We start from the raw sequence: 23,981 nt of genomic DNA on the forward strand, positions 1-23,981 counted from the left end.
GATGATTGATAGACAATTGACTGATGATGTAGAATTTAAATTAGATTCTGGTCATTTATCTATTATTTTTAAGTTTCATTTTATTTTTATTTAAATAAAAAAATATTTTCAAGTTTTGTTTTTTATATTAAGTTATGTAGCAAAAAATCGTCAGCAGTGATTGCGATTTTTTCTCATTGTTTCCGAAAAATTAAAAAAAAAACAAAAATTATGTGTATACTATAATTATGTGTATTATGTTCGACGGAATTATGGTATTTTTATAACTACAAGTATTTAAAACGGGATATTTAACATGTTTTTTATTTTTATAGGGCAGATATTTTTAGTGACAAGACATTCGTAGATAATATCGAAATTTTTCGTTTAATTATTATCATACATACAAATATAGGTTTAAAGTATAATTTTCCATACCTCGGTCTTGCACGTCCTTGAGCATCCAATTCCACATACGGCACCCCGAGTCTCACCATCCTCGTGAAGAGACTCTGTTCCATGTTGCAGTATTTCTGGAAGGCCATGTTTTTCACCACCGGAGGTAGCTGGTGATGGTCACCGATCATGATCCAGCGCTTCAGACGTGAGCGACCATCTTGTGGGTTTTGCAGAAGGAGAGGTATGAAAGTCTCAATTTCGAGGATCTGGGCAGATTCTTCCATGAGGATGTTGTCGTATTTAAAACCTGAAAATATAAATCTGTTATAAATATCTTAGCAATGATAAGATATAGGAAAAATAATATATTAAAAACACAACATTTTATTATTGTTATCCGTACTAATATTATAAATGCGAAAGTATCTCTGTCTGTCTGTGTGTTTTGCTTTTACGCCCAAATTACTACACCGATTTAAATGAAATTTGGTACACAAATAGTCTAGAGCCTCAGAAGAGAGGTAAGACCTCTTTGTAAACCAATCATCAATGTAATATTTTAAGTTAATTTGTTGGTAGGGCTTTGTGCAAGTCCGTCTGGGTAGGTACCACCCACTCATCAGCTATTCTACCGCCAAACAACAGTACTCTGTATTGTTGTGTTCCGGTTTGAAGGGTGAGTGAGCCAGTGTAACTACAGGCACAAGGGGCATATTATCTTATTTCCCAAGGTTGGTGGCGCATTGACGATTTAAGGAATAGTTAATATTTCTTACAGCGTCATTGCGTGCCATCTTGCGTGCATTGTCGGACCGCTGGGATTCACCAATACTAGCTCACTGGATACGACTTCACGTAGTCCAGTAGAATAGTTTAAAAAAAAAATTGTCATACATAAATAATTAAGTAAAATTGCTTTTGTAAACTTACTAAACAATTTAGGTATTAAGATTAATTAATTTATTTTTACTAACACTATATGGATCTATGTAAATTATGGTCTGAAATAAATGATTATTATTATTATATTATTGTCTATGGGTAATGGTGACCACTTACCATCAGGTGGCCCATATGCTCGTCCGTCAACCTATATCATAAAAAAAATATATATATTAATGTTCTACGCGAGCAAAATAGCATATAACAGCTAGTTTACATATATATTTCATTACAAATATTTGTACAACTCACCCATTTGCACGAGCTCAGATCGTTTTAGGGCTGCGTGGGTACAGGTCATGGCTATGATCTTAGCTTCCTTCACTAGTAAATATTTTGAACGATCGAGACCCGAACGAAGCAGCTCGAACGCTCGAAACTCTTCCAACTCTTCGAAAATGTGATCTATGTACCTGTTAATAAAGTTCAAAATCCAATGAAATGTTCCTGTCGAGTAAGAATAATTTATCATTGACGTAACAAAAAAAATAGAGAGTAGAGATGGCCCAGTGGTTAGAACGCGTGCATCTTAACCGATGATTGCGGGTTCAAACCCAGGCAAGCACCGCTGTTTCATGTGCTTAGTTTATCTTTATAATTCATCTCGTGCTCAGCGGTGAAGGAAAACATCGTGAGGAAACCTGCATGTGACAAATTTCATAGAAATTCTGCCACATGTGCATTCCACCAACCCGCATTGGAACAGCGTGGTGGAATATATTCCAAACCTTCTTCTCAAAGGGAGAGGAGGCCTTTAGCCCAGCAGTGGGAATTTACAGGCTGTTGTTGTTGTTGTTGTTGTAACAAAAATAAGTAAATACCTGTAACAGCTCTGCGCTATTTCCATATCATCTTCGTAGGACTTCCCGGGGAAGAGCGGCTTCGGGGCGTCATCGAAAAATTCGTGGAACGGAAACTCCTTGCTTATGGAACTTATTGATTTTATCTGAAATAGAAAAAATGGAACTCTACCTTCTACCTTTATACTATTTAACGTCAATATAAAGTGATAAAAGGCGTGGAGTTGGTATAATGTAACCTGTAAAACGTCACTTCACATATGTACTAATATACAGTATATATTAAATTTTTTTTATCTTTATTTATTATAGAGGGTTTTTTCACTAAGTGAATATGTCACTCGTCATTATATACAGTTAAATACATTTCTCACATCACATATTAGTACAATACAGTCATAGATAAGGCTTTTCTATCTTTGAGAGCTAAATTTACAAATTTAATATATAAATTTGATGAAGTATGCTAATCTAATCAAAAATACCTTGTTAAGTTAAATGAGAGTTATTCTCATCTCACTTATATTGGGCTTTCTAATTTCTATTTTTGAGAGCTAAATTTACAAATTTAATATATTAATTTGATGAAGTGTGCTAATCTAATCAAAACTACCTTGTTAAGTTAAATGTTATTTCTATCTCACTTATATTGATACAATGACCACATCATCGTTATCATGCGAGGAAGCTGCGGTAGGTACCTGGTCCTTCTGGCAGGCGTGCAGGAAGGCCTGCCAGCGCGGGCGCACGTGGTACACGTGGAAGTGGTGCGCCAGCTCGCACGTGGCGCCCGCGTCGCCGCCCGCCGCCAGCGTGCGCTGCAGCCGCGACACCTGATCCAGCAGCTCCATGCGCTGCGCCAGTACGTAGTTCACGCGCCCGTACCTGCGTGTCGTACCGTAACGTGCCATGTAGCGTTAGAGAGATAACCGCCGCGAGTGGTACCGACATCACGAGAAATCCGAACAGGCAGGATTTACTTCATGCATATATTATTGCAATTACCTATCATGACTGTTATTTTAAATTTTGAGTTTTTTGCCGGTTCTTCTCAATAGAATCTACTTTCTGAACCTGTGGTAACTTCACTAAATATAGTTGTTTTGTCTAAAAGCCTACTTGACTAAAGTATATTTTGATTAGCTTTGATTCGAACCTTGAGAAATCTTTGTCCGTCTGCAGAGCCTCCTCCCCGTGACCGAGACGAAGAAGATGCCTCTCGTCCACGTCCAGCTCGGCGACCTTTTCGAAGAGCTGGTTGAGAGCCTGGTTACTGTGGGTCACGACCAGGGTGCGCTCCCACGGGAAGTTGTGGTAGAGATTCGATATTATCTGCACGGCGACATCCGTTTTACCTAGATGGAATACTTTCGTTTAATAATGCATATTTTATATATACGACTGAGTGTAATAGTTAAAATAAATAACACCATATAATTAATTACCTGAAAAATATTTTTAACGAGTAACATAAAATAATTTTATTATGTAGATTAAATAAAATATAAGCAGTAGTTTACAAAAGAAATACTTTATATTAATATTATTTTTTTATAATGTAAAGTTATAATAACATTGTGTTATTTTTATTATTGAGAAGGTAAATAATATTCCTCGCGCTGAATAAATGTATTGGTTCACAAAACACTTAAAACACGTAATTTTGATGAATTATGCAACTTTATTATGAGTAAATAATTTATTATAAACTCAAAGTTATTTTTATAATCTGATATTGTACACAAACAAAGTATAACATCATTAAAAAAACGAGATTAATTTGAATTTTATTCACGCACGCGCAAGACATTTGTCTAGACATGTCGCTTTTATTGTAAACACCGCCTAATGACATATATCTATACGTTTATCTTTTTGTGTCTGCATCATTATAAAATAAACAATACAACGAGTAATCTTAGAAACTCCTCTTCACCTGGCTGTGCATTCCCTTATGAGTAGGTACGATATTATAAATAATAATGGATAAATAAATAAATATAAATATGAGACAACATCATATACATTACTCTGATCCCAATGTAAGTAGCTAAAGCACTTGTGTTATGGAAAATCAGAAGTAACGACGGTACCACAAACACCCAGACCCAAGACAACATAGAAAAGTAATGGTAATCTACATCGACTCGGCCGGGAATCGAACCCGAGACTTCGGAGTGGGGTACCCATGAAAGCCGGTGTACACACCACTCGACCACGGAGGTCGTCAATTATACAATTGAGAAGCAATTTAAAAGGTGAGTGAGCCAGTGTAACTACAGGCACAAGGGACATTATAACTTAGTTCCCAAGGTTAATGGCACATCCATCGGTGGTTGCGACCATCAGATGACCATTATTATGCATATTTATCTACATTGATTCAAACTTAAACCATTTAAAACGCATACGTTATATAAAGTTTTACTATTGGTTCGACGTGAGCAACATCAATGACAATTATTATGCATTAAGTGAAGAGCTGAGATGGCCCAATGGTTAGAACGCGTGCATCTTAACCGATGATTGCGGGTTCAAACCCAGGCAAGCACCACTATATATATGTGCTTAATTTGAGTATATAATTCATCTCGTGCTCGGCGGTGAAGGAAACATCGTGAGGAAACCTGCGTGTGTCTAATTTCATCGAAATTCTGCCACATGTGCATTCCACCAACCCGCATTGGAACAGCGTGGTGGAATATGTTCCAAACCCTCTCCTTAATGGAAGAAGAGGCTTTATCTAAGCAGTGGGAAATGCATGCATGAAGTGTATCTAAAACATGCTGATAGATTTTTTTCAACATGGTACAACATTGTCTGGTCAATAGATCTTGGAATGCGGGAAATATACAAGTAAAGAGATTCTTTTCTGTTGAATCATCGTTCTACGGAAACAGCATCAGCAAATTTGTTTTAAGTATGATAATTGAATGTTCCGGCGCCAGCGAAGTATGACGCAAGGGTAACTCCTGTTTTATTCTCGATAGATTGTCTGATTGTTATTAATTATAATCGTTTCTGTGTATGCCAATCATTGTTGCTGGAACAATACACGTGATCAATTCAAACATCTAACTAATAGCACAAATTTAAACAGAAAGATAAGGTAATTAACAAAACTATTTTCATTACCAATTTCGTGAACATGGCAGAATGTTTTGTGAACTAGAGTAAATACAAGTAAATTAAAAAAAAAACAATTGTCAAATTATGTTTTTATCTGTTAATTTTTCCCGACATTTTCTCTATTAAAAAAACAAATTTCAAATTATATTCTTTTTCTGTTCAATTTTCGTCGACATTTTCCCTCTTAAAGTCCCTCGCACTATAAATGTTTAATGTTTGTTGACGTTTGTTTGTAATCAATATTATTCCTTATTATATAAATATATTTAAGGCAATAGAATTAATTTGTGAATCGTCAAATTGAGTGTTTAATTGCTATTAACATTTATCTTGTTGTTGGTTAAAGATTAACAAAGATTATTACTACTATTGTAATTGTCTTTAAAATTTAATTGAGCTTATGATTTCAACCGTACTGATCGATCTTATTTGAGGGTTACCCAACCTACGTGACATGAGCGAAATAATTTGTCTATTCCTATCAGCAAAAATAAAAGCCATTAAAATAAATTAATAATAAGTATATAAATAAATTAATAATTAAGAATAATTGTTGTTGTTATTTTCTAATATTTATTATTAGGAATCAGCAATTTTGATTGACGTCTTACATATTCTATATTTAAACGTACGTCATGTTTTCCGATAACCCCGTGAGGCTAGCAACATTCGACGAACATATTTGTGTTCTATATTTAAACTTAAGTCTTCAATCGATGTCTTGAAAAACAGCACTAGTGCTATATTAGGCTAGTTGAAAAAAACCATACGTAGCGATGACGCATATATAGATTAAAGGTTTGCTTTCCGTGTGTTCACATATAGAAGTAAGCAAAGTTACGTTAAAACGATGTGAACTTACTAAAATAAAAAAAGGAAAGAAAACAATACTTTTTATTTGATAGTTAGGAAGAGGGGGAAAATGGCCAGTGGTCATAGGCGCTGTAAGAATTATTAACCATTCCTTAAATGACACTAATGCGCTACCAAACTGGGAGTTACTATGTTTCACTTACCATTGAGACAACAAAAAAAAATATATTTAAAATATTGTTGTTTGGCGGTAGACTATTGGGTTTGGACTATTGGGTCCTACCCAGGCGATTTGCACTAAGTACTGTGTGATTAGTGTGTGTGAATTGAAATATTTTTTTAGTGTTGTCTGATGTATCCTGGCTGTGTGCAGTAGGAGCATCTCACCTGTTCCCGGCGGTCCGACTACCAGCGTGAGTCCCGGCTGCATCCCTGACCGAATGGCTTCGACTTGTGTCGGCGTAAACAATATGTTATTTCTAAAAAAACAATCACAAACACAATTACAAATAATATATTAATTGGCCAACGAATGTTGATAGTAAATATACAGCACGTAAATAGAGCGCCGGAACACTTTCGACGGCGGACGAGCATATGGGCCACCTGATGGTAAGTGGTCACCATCACCCATAGACAATGAAGCAGAAATAAGCAGAATAAAGAAGTAAGAAATATTAATTATTCCTTACATCGTCAATGTGCCACCAACCTTGGGAACTCAGATGTTATGTCCCTTGTGCCTGTAGTTACACTGGCTCACTCACCCTTCAAACCGGAACACAACAATACTGAGTACCGTTATTTGGCGGTAGAATAACTGATGAGTGGGTCCTAACCTACCCAGACGGACTTGCACAAAGCCCTACCACCAAGTAAAATTGCAAATGTTAATTGGATGGTCACCCCGTTGCTTGACCGTCGTGATGAAGATTTTTCAAGATGTATAACCCTAAAAAGTGCTAGGTGTCTTCTCAGTTCAGGCGTTCTTATTCGACCTATCTATTTTAATTCGGATTATGTAATAATATTAACGGCCGATTTTTATATCCTGGGTTTGAACCAGGAAATTATCGGTTATGGTCATCAGGCCATGCCGGCTTATTTTGTAAAGTTTGATTCTCCGAATTTAATTACGCATAGACTTTTTCTAAAAAAAACAATGGAATAGACATTTCAATAAAAATAGTTAAATTACGTTATTTATATATAAATTTTGCACCTAATAAGAATAAGTAATTATTATCAGAGCGAGTAGCTGTCTGTGTGTAGCAAAACACTTGAGACTGTAACGAGCCAGATGTCTCTTGTATTAGTGCATCAGAGATATAACTTGTCGACAAGTGCCTTGAGGCCACATGTATGTATTGATATGTTATAATATAAATTAATAGTTTAAATGTAAACGTAACTCTGTCTGTTCCCTTTCATGTAAAAGTCGCTTCCCGAAAAATAATTTTGTGACGCTGGGGCCCCTTTCAATCAGGGGCCCCAAAAAATTGCATTGGTTGAATTATCTTTGCAATGCCAATGGTTTCTAAAGCCCTTATCGGGGTAATAATAGATGAAAATAAATATTACTTCTTGGGTTCGTTGTAGAGATAAGGCCCCCTCTTCGGTTGCACGTGTGGCTGCACTACAATCACTTTGCGCGGGTTGTCTTCGTCCATTGCGTTCTCTCCGAGTTGCTGTTTCCGAACCACGTTTTCGAATGTTAACCTGATGACACATAAATCGCATTAAGTATTTTCTTATAAAATTTAACTAATTCTTGGAGGGACGTTGAGAAGAAATTTGTGCTGGTCAGTTTTAATAAAATTGAATAGGCATTTAGTAAAATAATCTTTATATTGCTAATACTACCTTTTAAATATTATAGTTTTAGATAGACTATATTATTAGACATTTAAAAGGGCTTTTGTAATTTTGTTTTATATATTTAATTACTGAAACAAAAACTAAAACCTACTTTGCCCAAAATTAAAACTATATTATTGACAAATCTATGTATGTATGTATACATAGTTGTTCTGTCAGAGAAGATATTTTCGTTCAGGAGAAACACGTAAAATTTGAACGTAAAAAAAAATGAATTAAATATTTGCAGTAGTTTTTGCAGCAGTGATATTAGTTGCAAGACTATAGATCTCTATGTCTTGGGTTCTAGTCCTGTGGAAGTTCAATAAAAAGTTATTATTTATTTTCTGTCTAAAAATACTTCTGTTCTTTGGAAAATTCGACTCGAAAGTCTTTATACATAATCGCCAGCACTAATATTAGTCACCGTCATCGAAATTCGATGAGGATTTCATCTTGTCCTAAACTACAGTATCATAATGCTAAACGAAAATGTGTCAACTTACTTGAAGGGCCGTATAAGTTTTCTGGGATCATCCGTTTGAACTTTGATCTCGTGTCCGGGGAAACTGTTGCGCAAGTGTTCCATATCCAAGAAGGTATCGTTGAAGTCTAGAGTTGGAATCTCATTGGGCATTCTGCGCAACGAAACAAAAGATAGCGTTTTGATCAAATAGGCATTAACAATTAGTAAGGTAATATACACCGAAATAATATTTTTATGCCCTATGCATGAATTATTGGGTCCAATCAGCGTTTCGTTATCTAGTAGAAAGTATTTCGATGGCATCGATGCATCTTAGAATAGATCTAAATATTAATATTACAGCGCCACCCACATCATATTCTATGACCTATCCTACACCGTTGGTTGCCTGGAAGAGATCGCTATGTAGCGATAAGATCGCCAAAATTGTACGCCTGCTTTATTAAGGCCAAATCTAGTTATATTTGATGGCCCAGTGGTTAGAATGCGTGCATATTAACCGATGATTTCAAACCAAAGCAAGCATTGCTGAAAATTCATATGCTTATTTTGTGTTTATAATGCATCTCGTGCTCGGCGGTGAAGGAAAACACCTTGAGGAAACCTGTATGTGTCCAATTTCATAGAAATTCTGATAAATGAGTATTTCACCAACCCGCATTGGAATAGCGTGGTGGAATATGTTTCAAAACCTTCTCCACAAGGGGAGAGGAGGCCCTAGCCCAGTAGTGGGAAATTTACAGGCTGATTTGTTGTTGTATGTTATATTTATTTTAGTTTTTCTGTGTGGTTTGCAATTACAAATATATCTAAAAGTGTGTGAGCGTACCTCGTGTAATGCGCTTGCCCAGGGTCTCCATACCCGAGCACGATGTCATGCAACCAATCGGGGACGACGCACTCCGTGTTCATCAGCTCGCGTATCGTCTCCAGGACAGCTTTGAAGTTGTTCTCTTTGGGTTTGCGACGCATCACAATGTTGAACGTTTCGTATACGTCCTGAGAAATTAAACGTTAAAGAAAGTTGTTAAAATATCTTCACGACAACTTATATTTTTTGGTAGATAAACCCAAGTGAGCACAACTGAATTTTCATGTGCATAATGTGTGTTTATAATTCATCTCGAATTAGGCGGTGAAGAAAAACATAGTTAGGAAAACTGCGTGTGTCTAATTTCAACGAAATTCTGCGTGGTGGCTAACCTCACCTAAGCTTCTCCTTAAAGGGAGACGAGGCCTTGGCTCAGCATTGGGAAATTGATAGGATCTTCCTATGATGAACTTTTTATATTGATTAGAAAAAATAATATGATGTCCTTGGCGGCCGTTTTCAGTGGTAATATTAGTGTGCAGGTGACTGCGACCGGAGATAATTAATGCTCAGAACTCACAGGCCAATGTACGACGTCACAATAATGTTTGGTAAATAATTGTACAAATTGCTTAATTCAATTGGCTCTTCTGTTTTCGGTTCTTTCGTTTTCGGTTCGCTGTCCAAACAGCAGACACAATAGCTAAATAACTAAGAAACTCATAAGATTATCTTTTAACCTTTTTCTTATCCTGAGGCTGACAGAGTTATCAAGAATCGAACATGGCATAAAAGTTCTGAAAAGATTCACATTTCAGTAAGAAAAAACTGTAAAAACCATCATATCATAATTTTCAATAACCTTTTAAAAAGTAATAACAATTCCTCGAACCGACCGTGTTATAGTGCTGAAAGTATTTGTGAAATTCCAATAAATCTAAACCTACATGCATTTCCACCCACTAATACGCCAGATGTTGATTTTTGCGGAGCCGATCGCACGAGCTATTATTAATAATAGTTTAGCACAAATTTTAAGTTAGATTTGTGAAAACTCAATAATAAGGGGATTAAATTGTTTGTACAAAATCATTAGAAACTACTACTACTCCTAAAACACTACTCTATAATGCCCTGTTCATTTGAAGATCATTCTCCTGCTCTTATCCCAATTTTACTTGGGGTCGGCGTAGCATATCTTCTTCTTCTATACCTCTCCTACTATTCCTAACCATATCGGCTTTCACACAATCCACCCATTGATTCTCGTTGAAAATTGAACAATGCGTTAATCTTTAAACCTATGTATAAGATATATTAATATTAAATGCTTCATAGGATAAATAATAAGATAGCTGTGTATTACTCAAATGTTTCTTGGGGCATGGTGTCCGTTTCTATAATAAAATTCCGCGGACATTTTAAGTTTACCGTTTCGTAAATTCAAAACGTTTGTATTGTATTTTTTTAATGTTGAAAAGTGTAACTACTGAGTTTCTTGCCGGTTCTTCTAGGTAGAATCTACTTTCCAAACCGGTGGTAGCTTCACTTAATTGTTAAATGACGATTCAAAATTGCTTGTAAAAGCCCACTTGAATAAAATTTATTTTGATTTTAGTAACAATTCTTAAAGATCTTTACCATTTTTCATATGTAGATATAACAACAGGGCTTATGAGTGCTTATTTTAAACTGTAAGTGTAAGCATACGATAATAATAATCTAATTATAACAATTTGATTAATAAAAATTATTAATTTATAATTCACAAATATTTATGACAAAATTATTGAAAACTTTGTATGTCATCTGCCGAAAAAAGGTTTTGGGCTTTGGCGGGGATTATATAAAATTCATTCATTTCATTCAATTATATGGAGGACTTCTATTAAATTAATATAATTAATTATAAATTCTGTGTTATCATCACTAACGCCACTAAATGGTTGTTTTGAGCGCAAAGATAAACATAATTGATAAACTAATTAATAACTACAAGTAATATTGTGACTTTATAGCTAATGTAAAAGATAAGGTACGTTGTGTAATTGTAGATTTCCTATAATTTCAACTACGAACGTATGGCCTATGGCTTACATACAAATAACAGTACTTAGTATTGTTATTTGTTGTGTCCTACTGGATAAAGTGAGTGTGTCAATATAACTACAGACACAAAAAAGGATATAAACCAAGAAAAACAGGGCATTTTGCCGTTTTCTCTTTGCCTATTTATACATAGATCATATATACATATAAAAAAACTATTTAATTTGTAGCATGATTTTTTTAAATAAATTCGCTATACTGGTTGCAAAAAAATTCAATATTAAATTACAGATATTGTTTATTGAATCTGTTTACAGTCGATGCATCATACATAAGTAGGTACTCATAACTCGCGTTTCGATTACGTTAACATCTGGCGCACATATATTTGTTTTGATTACATTCTTACAACTTTTGAAATTAGAACCCTATTACAATATTGACAAAATCTTCTTTGCCATAAAATCTCTACTAATATACAAAATATACACATATAGTGTACATATTGTAAACTCTATTGGGCCCGTAAAATGTAACTTTCGAAAAATCCAACTTGGACCTTATCATTTCGTAGCTGAAATATTTCCTAAGATAGATTCAATTGTTCTCTATGATATGTGCTATGTTATAGAAGATTCTTGGCATGAGCCAATGTTTGGACATTTATCTCTAGATACGTAGTCAAAAGGAGTTTAAAAAGCACGTAAAGTCGTGTCAGAATAGTCGACCCATCGAATGAGGAGAGCGGGGAATAAGGAGTGCATATGTTGGTGCACAAACTTGTGCGCTATTATAAGACCTATGATACCTTTGGGAATAGCCATCGTAGAATATATGAAAAAGTCATCATAACCTAAAATTATAGTAATATGCAAAATATTACTGTTTGGCAATACAATACCCAAACAATGATCACTTACTAAGGATTACGGAGTTAACGAAGTCCAAACTCATGTAGGCGAGTTCAAATAATTATCTTCAGGAGTGCTTTCTACGAAAGTTTGATTTTATTATATAGGTAAGTTTCACCTGACGGTAAACTAACTACTCAATTAAAATTGTCGGGCTCAGTAAATAAAATCTTGTTTATAGTCCGACTATAATAATAAGTGTATATACAAAGGGTAGTAAAAGAATATCATACCTAAATTTTATGTAAAATTTTATGTTCCTATTAGATATACATATCATAAAAAACTCAGTACGTTTTTGCTTGATACATCAAAAATAAAATCATTTTTATGATATTATAATCAATACATATTAATGTAGTTGAAATCCTAATCAAATCATATACAAGCCATAAAAGTCGTATTACACAACGTTTCCGGTTAAAAGAAGATCAAAAATTATGTAAAGCATACGAGGCTGAGTTAGTATAGACGTAAAAAACGCTTGGCATCCTTGCCAAAATCAATATTTATTTTACCTGCTACGGCTTTTCTAAGAATGTTTTTAATGTTTTAATATATACAGATTTGAAATTTTCCTGACTCTTAAACATAATATATTTCGAAATATTTCTATCATTTGGAAATAAAATTGGCCATGATAATACTGCCGTCCTAATTGAGACAACCGTAACTGCACAAAACATGATTTCGAGATAATGGCGCTTAAAGTTTTTTTACCGAAAATTTGGTGTCACTGCTATAGTTTAAGAAAAAAACAATATTTTTTTATTTCATTGGATAGTAATGGCCCTCCCCTTTAAAGTAGTATTAATTATAATGAGATATAATCATTTGTTTATTTTATAATTAGCAAATAATTTTCATGTGTAGTTAATTTAAATTTTATAATGTTCAATTCCTAAGCTTATTTGCCGTATGTGACGGGGTTACGGTTCTTATATCTAGAAATTTCTGTTACGGTGTTTAACAAATAAACATTTCTAAGAACTTACTAGGCATATAAGCGGTAACTTTACTCTTAATTACCAATCAATAGTAGAAAAAAATATTCAAGAGTAAATAAACAACATAAATTTTAGTTCTTAAGGTGGTGTTAGTCTCATATTAGGTCCTTTATATCTGTATTTGTCTTTGTCTGTACGATTTTTATTCTGTTTTTTCTAATTCTAGTGTCTTTCCTTTTGCCTAAATGTTTTTCGTATAATGTTTTCCTAAATGTTGTATGTAAAATATATAAGGACCCTTTTATTATGTAAGTGAATATGTTGTGTTATTTTCCACATTGTTTTTAAAATCAGATTAGCATAATGTGGAAATATTAACTACACTTAATTTTTTTTTATTTTTCCTGTGTCTTTTGTGTAAGGATTAATCCTTACACAAAAGACACAGGAAAAATAAAATCTTAAGATGACATTAAGCTAAAGCTAAAGCTAATTAACGACTAGTTAATGTATTTGGTGATATCGGTCTTGGAACGCCATTTGACGGTAACAAAAATATAATATTTGTATAACAGTAAGAAATTTGAAACGAATGTTAATAATGTGCATAACACCAAAACAAAAAGGATTTTATACAATAGGTTCTAACTTTAAAATACTTATAGTCTTATTATCACTCTACTTACACATCACAAACAAATCAATTTGACTATATTTACCTTTCATGCGAACTAAAATACAATCATATTAAGCAATTACATCCGAAATACAACAAAATAATCCAATAAAAATATCTTCTGAATATCCATAGAACTAAGCTAAACTAGATAACAAATATTAACTTATGTTTTCCCGTGCCTCACACATTCAAATAATGCACCTACGAAATCTGGCGATGCACCGACCGCTAAGCTGATATGTAACTCATCCCCTCGCGTCTTAAAACCCATAATATGAATACAAAATATGACAGACGTATCACCGCGTTTACGGTAGTTATATGTAGTAATATTATAAAGAAAATATATCAAATTGGTTATCACACAATACATTTGAAAACGGTAAGATCCAATATCCTAGTTTTCAGTAGTAAATAAGTCCGGTAATTTTTACCATTACTAGGCAAAAGGACCGTAAAATTGATTGTTACTGTTTTTATGTTTAGTATTAGCCTTGCACAATCAATGAACGTAGTTTAGATAATAGCGGTATGACATCTTACGGCGCTTATATTTGGTAAACATTTTTAACGAATGATCATGCTCATTCAAACATTTTAAGCATAACGAACGTAGGCGATCTTACGGTCTTTAAATTTAGCAACAAACATAAAAATATGTAATTACGGCGCTTATGATAAACATTATCTCGGTTTGTGTAAGTTTTATTAAAAACATCACTAAGAAGAGATTGTAGATCTCAACACGCTGATTCCGAATCAATTATTAACTCATTTTTCATAAAAATGTTAGTTACGGTCATCTTAGTTAGGAGGGCAGAATATTCGTGTGAAAAAATCTGTTGACCAAGTTGCATGGTCGTGTAGTCTACAACGAAGCCGCGAAAATTGTCAATAGTGGATAATGTGTAATATTACTTTTCCTTGGCAATATACAAGTTAACATATATAGCGTCTGTGTGGCTGCACAAGTGAAGCTTATCGCGATAAATTATCATCGTCTATTGATGCGCGAGAGCATACCGACAACGAGGTAAGTGTCTTTGACTTCCCCATTAGTACCGTCTTCGCGAAGATTTGTAAAACGCGCTTTTCATTCACATGCGATATGTACGCGTTCCAGGCATTATAGATAGTTCATTCGGTTATTTTATTTGAAAAGTAAATCACTATCAACATCATTTTATCAACGATTGAATACAGAACTATAATAGTGTATTTGTCTCCTACTTAAGATACGCTTTGATGGAAGGCTTTTTATCCCATAAACTTTATCTAAAAATGGGGTACAAATATATAATTTACACATTCAAAAATAACATACAACTATGGAATCATTTATTATATTACTTTTATTAATTAAAGACTATTTACTTTCAGTATATCAAGTGATGTGATATATTTAAGGCTTAATTTTAACGAAGAACTACATTTTATTATCAATTATCAAGTTTGTAACGTATGGATCATATTTTTTCCTCGATTTTAAGGTAAGGTTTTCGAAGTATTTAGTTCTCGAACTAAGTACTTCGAAAAATCGTTAAAAGTATTTACGACTTTATTTTTCATAAGAGTACTAAGGTTCCGTTAAAGCGTACGTGTTGTATTCCACGTATCTCCGAAATGAAAACGAATATAACGATGATTTTGAACGTTAAATGTACTCATTTTTTAAAGAGTTTTAAACGATGTTTACCTGATTCAAATAGATGCTTAAGAATATAAACATTATGGCCACGATGTGGGCGCTACTTTCATACGATACTGTTTTTATAGGGAGGTCGTTGCCATACTATTTCTAGCTTCAAGGTTTTACTCTTTAAAACGCGATTGTTTTACTATGGCCGTTTACAATGTATTAAATTAAATCAGCTTTTAGCCACTTGCAATTGTACTACTATCAAGTTGATCCATTTGGACATATAGAGACATATAACTAATTGGTGTGATTATAAAAATCTGACTCGTTTAGGATTACCAAGTGGTCAAAGAGAACTCACAAGAAAAGCATCACACCTATCGATATTTCGTATAGTATATGTCCATCTATATCTAAAACTAGCGACCAGACTAGGCTTCGCAAGGGTGCAATACTGATACTAAATATACTACAGAGTTTTTGTAATTGTCCATGTATTATATACAAAAACCATCCTCTCGAATCACTCTATCTATTCAGAAAAACCGCATCAAAATTCGTTGCATAATTTGAAAGATCTAAGCATACATAGGTACAGACAGCGGTAAGCGACTTTGTTTTATACTATGTAATGATTTAAAGTGACTTACTATTAGGTTGCCGTTTGCCAGTCCACCTCACACTATAAATAAAGAAAGTTACGTCCAGATAGATCATCAAAATATTTTCCCGTAAGAGAATATCTTAGCACACCAGTAGGGTATTTACAGGATGTTGCTATGGCTTGAACTATTTCTATCAATTAGAGTTTATCAAAAACAGCGGTCAAGTGCGAATTGGACTCGTCCATGAAAGATTCCGTAGCAGAAAGTAGCAAGGTTTATGTCTATGAAATTAAATGTTTTTTTTTCATATTTGACTTGATTGAATGAAAGACAGACAGACAGGAAAATCCATAAGGATAGCGTTCTTTTCCATTTACCTACGGAGCCCTAAAAAGTAGTTATCACTAATATTATACTCGAATGTAATTCAATGAACTTGAGTTGCGTCATATCTACATATTGTTTACGGCATATTGCGTCGTGATTTTGCACAATATGTACGATATGAAAAACTTTATGAACGCATTGTTCCTTTAATGGGAGACCACCGCGAGTATGATCATGCCATTTCCAAATAATGCTCACCGATTTTGGCATTGCGATTTGATTTTTGGGAACTATATACTTGGCCAATATAACATTAGATTAGTGAGTATGTAGTATTTACGCATTAATCATGTATAGTATTAGTAGAACAAAACAAATTTGAAACTACTTAACGCATTTTAATGCGGTTTTCATTAATAAACAGAAACAGAACAGCTGTTTAAAGAGAAAAGTTTATATCTATAGTCTTATAGAAAAAATCCGAAGTTTTTTCTTGTCGGAAAGAAACAAGAATTCTTAAATCTAAATTTTTAGCGGGTGGCTTCTATATATGTATGTAGTTGTTTCTATAACAACAAAGCATTTTTATTGTTACCTTTCTTATTGAGATGTAGAAACTCCGTCGTTCGATGCTGAAAATCGTGGGGATAGTGTACCATGTTTATCAGAATGATGTTTGAAAGAATGATGTGTGTTTTTTATCTTGAGTGGAAATTATAAAGTAAATTAATTTGGATTCCGAAAAAACACACCATAAATAACATGCTCATAATAATTTCTGGAATTGGAATAACATAACATTCCATTTATTTTGTAACTGATAGGTAATCGCTTAGTGAACACCTGGTTTTTAATCTGTTTCATATTTATAGCTGTATCATATTACGATCAAATTATATAAAATTCTTATAAATTTGTACCCTATGTGTTATTATGATGTATAACCTATATTTCTGTCAAATTTCATCCAAATCCGTTCAATAGTTTTTTCGTGAAAGAGTAATAAACAAACATACATCCATTCTGATAACCTTTATAATATTAGTAGGAGGTATTTGTATGATAGAACACGTTCGACTACAGCACACAGCTTCGAATACTTTACTCTGCTCTATATAGGAAAGTTATAGATGATTTCACTTTACTACTCTTACTTACTTACCTGGGCAGTGATTCGAATCGAGAACAAATATGGTAAGCTGTATGGGCGTGTATCGTGATTCACATTTAACACAAATAATTGAAATAGCTTACGGGCTGCTCAGAGATGTAAAAGTATCGCAGGATCGATCCTGACTCTTCGGGCTATTGTCGTACCTAAACCTTATCTTTTTTGATCTCGCTGGATTAACGCGTTACGTGCTTCTCTCACATGGAAGGAAGTGGTACAGAATATGTAACTCCTCGGAGCCCTGGACGCCTTGTGCGCTCCGGTACACTGGAATACCCATTAAAAAACCAACGGTACCCTCTCAGTCTTTTCGGTGGGCGCTACGGAATCGCTTTCGCATGCTATCGTGACGGTAGCTAACTACCTAATCTAACACAAGGGACAAGGTTAAAAGGAAGTGCATATAGGGATATTAGTAATTTCCTAATTCATTTGAGGCATCTTTAGTATTCTTTAGAAAATATAATAAGACTCCATAACTATAAATATACATCACAAAAATGTCGATATTCAAAATACTTTGATTCAAGTCAATTATATATACGCGTATTTCTGGTGAAGGGAAATTGCAATCGTAGTTAGGAACTTTAATTACGATAAGCTTACGTAACGCGCGCGTAATTCCTTCGAATCGGGTAAACTAAACGTTAAAGACACTATTTAATGAATGAAGCTGCAATTTGTACGCAATTAGACTAATTATCAATTTAAAATTACCGCATTAATTATGTCGACATTAATGCCACCAAAATTGTTGCGTTTAATGTATAAACAAGTTGAGTACACTGAACGTCCAATGAGTGATTACGTCATTTATTTTTGTTAACAAATGATGTGCCATCAATAATAATTATTTTAAAATCGTAAGTAATAACTTTCGTGACAGTTTCTCAACACACAAACAAACATATATAGACTAAAAAAAACTGTCTTCGTGATTAAAAAAAGAATGCTCAAATTTAAATTACGATGTGTGATACTGGCACACAAGAAATAAAAAATATTATAATTTAATGATAAAATGCACAGCAGGCACGGATAGACTTGTGTCTGCGGCCTTACAAATTCAACACAACAAAGTAACGCATTCAAATAATTTAACTAAAAAACGAGCTCTTCAGTATTTTAGTATTACTTTAAATTCAACAGGATTATAAAAAAAGTAAGAAAAACGTGAAACATTGAATTAATTCATTTGTATTGAATGTATACAGTTGTAATTAATCACAATGTTTTATTATACAAAGTTTGATTCGACATAAAATGTAATTAATACATGATAATAAACATTGTTCTGTTATTGGATCACTGGGACGATTACATCAAATTTGAAATGACGTTATTTTATAATTATGTTCTTTTTTTAAATAATAATTTGGTTTATCATTTGGTCCAACATTGGTGTATTTGTATTTTGCATATTATCTCTTTGGTCTTTAAAGAGACCAGTAGGAACAAAGCCGAGATTCTGACTCCCAATTCCGAATTTGTGAATAAAGAATAGTCATTTACTGTTAAGACTGTTACTCTCCCACTCGTGGGAGATGAAGATTCTATTACTTAACTCGTCCTGGTTGTGTTAGATTATGAGTGAGAATCAGCACTCTTTGCTAGTTTTTGTGCATTTGATTTTCTAAAAAAGGCCGCCAAGAACAAAATCGCTGTCGATGTAGTTAATTAAGACTCTCAATTTAGACTACAGTATCATTTGAGGGATACAAAAACATATCCTTACCTACACTTATAGATATATGTAAATGAATACTAAAAATGATCTTACCTCTTTCCCTTTGCTTGCTTGGTCCAAATCCAGTCGGTACTGATTCGGATCCAAGAGAAGTCGGAATGTTCTGGAATCGCCATCAAGTTCCGGTCTCGGCTCCGGGCCTTCTTCGATGACCCTGCCTGAAGCATCCAGCATACCCTCGACTTCGCAGCCTCTCACATAGACTATCCCTGCTTGTTCCACCATGCTCCTTTTATAGTCATATTTTGTTCCTAAGACATATGAAAATGATTAGAAGTTGACAAACTATTGTAGTATGAATTTGGATCTTTGAATGGATGCCTTTGTATGGACATAATTGGGACGAAGTTATATAATGTTATATTACACGATACATTTCAGAAACTAAACTGAAATAAGTAAAATTTCAACCGTCGCGATACTTTGGATACGGTATGAGTGTTTGAGTGAATCACAAACACATGCGTCCTACATTAGTTTTCAAAGACCAATTAAGAAAGTAGTATGTTCTTAATGCGCTTATAATTGGCATGTTTGTATTTTCATAACTTAAAAACTGTATTAAATATTATTCATTATATTTTTTTCATGTTTAATTTAAATACTCTTAAAGCCAAATGCTGTTAATATATTTAATATTTGTAAAATATATTGCGATACAACTTCGTTCCGATCGAATTTCCCGCGACACTTTTCGTTTTTTATAATAAATAATAAATGTGAGATAGCATCACATACATTACTCTGATCCCAAAGTAGCTAAAGTACTTGTGTTATGGAAAATCAGAAGTAACGACGGTACCACAAACACCCAGACCCAAGACAACATAGAAAATTAATGATAATCTACATCGACTCAGCCGGGAATCGAATCCAGGACCACGGAGTGGCATAACCATGATAACGGTGTACACACTACTCGACCACGGAGGTCATCAATTTTATTAGTAATACGTCGAGATAACTCAAAACCTACTAATGAGTATTTCGAAATCACACTCGTTTTATTGACCGATCGTAAAATATACACTTATCGCTACGAGACATGTTTACAGTCGTACGCGTTGAGATCTTTATAGATTAGTTTTGTTTTAAATTCGCACAAAACTTTTATGGCTCTATAAATTTTATATTTCGAATGACCCTCGCAAGATCTAGATGTTCTTAGAAATCAGTTTGTTGTTTTTATTTTAATTTCTAGAATGTCGGGAATATAGTCCACTTGATATTAGTGTCCACCGTCCATTGTCCAAACATTGTCACTGTGAGAAATTTTAACTATTCCGTACATCGGCAAAGTAACCGTAAACATAGTAGTAAACTATTATGCCCTTTGTGCTTAAAGACACATAAAGAAAAAAATGTAAATTTTTTAAATTTAGATTTTATATTTTTAAGTTTAAAATACCATATTCTTCGGGTCAGTATTTTAAAATACAGAGCAAAAACATGTGGAAAATCTTGAAATACGAGAATCTTGAATTTCGAAAAATTCGAAAAGGCAATTCAAAACTATTTAGGTCAAGATTGTCATAGACAAAGTTTGCCTATTTTTTTCTAGCAAGATTTGAAGATTTTCTTAAAAAGACCCAAAAATCTGCACTTTTTTTAAAATAGCTAATATAAAAGCTAGCTTAATATAAAAAAGTAGTCAAAGTTTTAGTTACAGAGCAAAAACAAGTGGAAAATCTTGAAGAAAAAAGTTCAATCATTACAAATAAATTTGTTATTTAATATTCTGTATTAACCGTAATGCATTATCATTTAAACTCGTATGAATGAACCTTATGGGTAATTCAGTCGCTCGCGAGATATGAACAGCCGCGTTCTTCGTTCAGCGCGAATCAGTTGCATTACATAAACAAACACCAAGTTATCTTAATGTCGTCTTTATTTACTCTATACTGTAGTGATTTTTATAGCGACGATTATATATTTGTCATAACCACCAGCTACGTAGGCATTTGAAATTGATCTTAATGTACATTACGTTAAGTTTTAAAGTTAAATGTTGCGTTCCTCACCTATACCCTGAGTTGGTCGAACAGTGACCAGGAAACAGACGTCATGTTTTCGTAAGCTCTCCCATTCATGTTTGATTTCGTTCCTCACGCTCAGCGTTACGGTGACATCAGCGCGCACTCTGGAAGGAGCCTTCTCCCCGATGTTTGGTTTCGCAACTTCCACAACAGCGAAGCTTTGTATGGGATGGGCCATGCGTGCCCAGCCGCCGAAATAAACGCTGCCGTCTTCTGCCAGCCTAACACAAATTAAATTACGACATATATAACAAGGAAAAGTATTAAATCAATATGTTGTCTGTGCACGTTTCAGTGATTGATCTTAGAACTGCCTCCATAGTTGGATTTAGTTAGTGTCATGTATGGAGTTTTTAAATGCAGCGATCTCAGATCAACCACAAATGTCGAATAGAGAAAAAACGATTGCAAATTCCCTGTTATATATTCCTGTACTAACAATTTGAGTGTTACCACTTTAATTATTGACGTATTGAAAAAAAGATGCGTCGTTTCGTACTACTGGGATTAATTTGTATTCGCTTTTATCTCCATGTAACTTTTGTATAAAATCTAAGGTATATATTACATTACTCGTATATGTAAGACATATTTTTGAAGGTGACTTTTCTGATAATATCAATTTTAATTTTATATCTATACTTAAAGTAAAGCCAAGCTATCCCGTTATGTCTAAAGATTATCATCCCAACAAGTCCCTTCAATACGCGCCGTCCATATAGTATTTATTATATATTTTTCCGTCGCGTACTGACGAAGTTTTCTAGGTAGCTTGGAATTCTCATAGACTTAGACCACGGAGGCAGATTAATAAAGTAATGTTTACGTGTGAAACTGCATGACTGTATTTTTTAAACTACTGAGTTTCTTGCCGGTTTTTCTCGGTAGAATCTGCTTTTCGAACCGGTGATAACTTCACTTAATTGTTGAATGACGATTTAAAAGTGCTTCTAAAAGCCTACTTGAATAAAGTTTATTTTGATTTGATTTGATGTCCACGGAACAATTGGTTAAGTAAATACAATTAAATTACCATGGGGCTAGTCGATACACAGCATCCTCTATATCTTGTCGAATTTCATCTGCAACAAAATTATCACAAATATAGTACACATTATCTGCGGCATAAATATCTTCTAGCGTTATCAGCGCAAGTGACAGCAAGACAAACAGCATACGAACTGTTGGTTAATTTTGCAAATATAGCCAAGGCTATCTTATCTGACTCCTGACTTATTATAAATTAAATGACATAACAAAAGACTCATATCAATATTCTAACATTGAAAACAATAATCGTATCAGCATTTTCATTCATAGCACCAATCATTTCAGAATTCCAATGTGTAATTGAAAACAGCAATTTTATGAATGAAAATGAAAATATATATTAATTATATTATACATACAGGGTGACTTAAAGATGGGTGCAAAGCTTTAAGGAGAAGCTAGTATAGGCAATTCAAAACTATTTAGGCCAAGGTTGTCATACACAAAGTCTGCCTATTTTTTTTCTAGCAAGATTTGAAGTTTTTTTTTAAAAAGACCCAATACTCTGCACTTTTTTTTTTAAATAGCTTTTTTAAGCTAGCTTAATATAAAAAAGTAGTCAAAGTTTGATTTTATTTTACTAAATTAATGCTCAACCAATCTTCTGAAAGCAATTATCAAGCATGTACGTCATAAGAAAAAAAAAGAGTTAAGTTGAGTTAATTTCAAAGTTGTTTACTTGTCTTAAATTACCAACTAAATTTTGTTCCCCCAGGTGAAGAGCATGTTATATTAGCAATCCACGGTTAATTTCAAACTCAAACTTAAATTAATGGTATTCAATATAGAAGTATTACACTTTCTGATTGATGGTCAATTGGAACAGTACCACCGGTTCGGAAAAGAAAATACCCTGACCTGAGAAGAACCGGCGAAAGAAACTCAGAGGGTTTTTTTTTGGTCTCATATATTATATAAACAATTTCAATGAAATGAAATAGCCAGGAGGCGATCGTTTCATTCTGTATGTATAATAACCTTTTGCACACAAGCGTTTCTTAATTTTTTTTTTAATTTGGCAACAGAGGCATTTAATTACCAAAACTTTGTCAAGCACTGCAATCAATCAACCAAAGTAAAAGGGTCAATCTTTACAGCGACAAGTAACAAACATGAAGCCGGTGTGGATGGCTAACCCAGAAGGATTGTTCTTGTCAAGAAATGCATCATGAGATCAACAACAGCCTGTAAATTCCCACGGCTGGGCTAAGGCCTCCTCTCCCTTTGAGGAGAAGGTGTTGAACATATTCCACCACGCTGTTCCAATGCGGGTTGGTGGAATACACATGTGGCAGAATTTCTATGAAATTTGTCACATGCAGGTTTCCTCACGATGTTTTCCTTCCCCGCTGAGCACGAGATGAATTATAAAGACAAATTAAGCACATGAATCAGCGGTGCTTGCCTGGGTTTGAACCCGCAATCATCGGTCAAGATGCACGCGTTCTAACCACTGGGCCATCTTGACTCCCATAAGATTATTTCAGACATAAACCCATTATTGATATATTTAGATTGTCTTATTATCATACATACAGCTTTAGACAAATCACATGAATTATACTTAAAACATTTATTGTTTGAGCAAAAAATATTTCAA

General features: G+C 33.9%; 1 protein-coding gene across 1 annotated transcript in view; it reads right to left on the reverse strand.

Moving 5' to 3' along the window:
- Window positions 1-23,981, reverse strand: part of LOC124538455 (RNA helicase aquarius) — an 82,671-nt gene that overhangs the window by 5,580 nt on the left and 53,110 nt on the right. Inside the window, exons 11-22 of the mRNA XM_047115525.1 lie at window positions 22,365-22,413; window positions 21,317-21,552; window positions 19,326-19,543; window positions 9,236-9,405; window positions 8,426-8,557; window positions 7,644-7,781; window positions 6,450-6,541; window positions 3,277-3,475; window positions 2,822-3,005; window positions 2,142-2,266; window positions 1,573-1,733; window positions 418-685 (exon numbers count right to left, since the gene is read on the reverse strand). Of these exons, the coding sequence (XP_046971481.1) occupies window positions 418-685; window positions 1,573-1,733; window positions 2,142-2,266; window positions 2,822-3,005; window positions 3,277-3,475; window positions 6,450-6,541; window positions 7,644-7,781; window positions 8,426-8,557; window positions 9,236-9,405; window positions 19,326-19,543; window positions 21,317-21,552; window positions 22,365-22,413 (1,972 nt within the window). The remainder of the gene's footprint in view (window positions 1-417; window positions 686-1,572; window positions 1,734-2,141; window positions 2,267-2,821; window positions 3,006-3,276; window positions 3,476-6,449; window positions 6,542-7,643; window positions 7,782-8,425; window positions 8,558-9,235; window positions 9,406-19,325; window positions 19,544-21,316; window positions 21,553-22,364; window positions 22,414-23,981) is intronic.

Source organism: Vanessa cardui, chromosome 20 (genome assembly GCF_905220365.1).
Source record: "Vanessa cardui chromosome 20, ilVanCard2.1, whole genome shotgun sequence".
In the NCBI taxonomy this organism is placed as follows: Eukaryota; Metazoa; Arthropoda; class Insecta; order Lepidoptera; family Nymphalidae; genus Vanessa; species Vanessa cardui.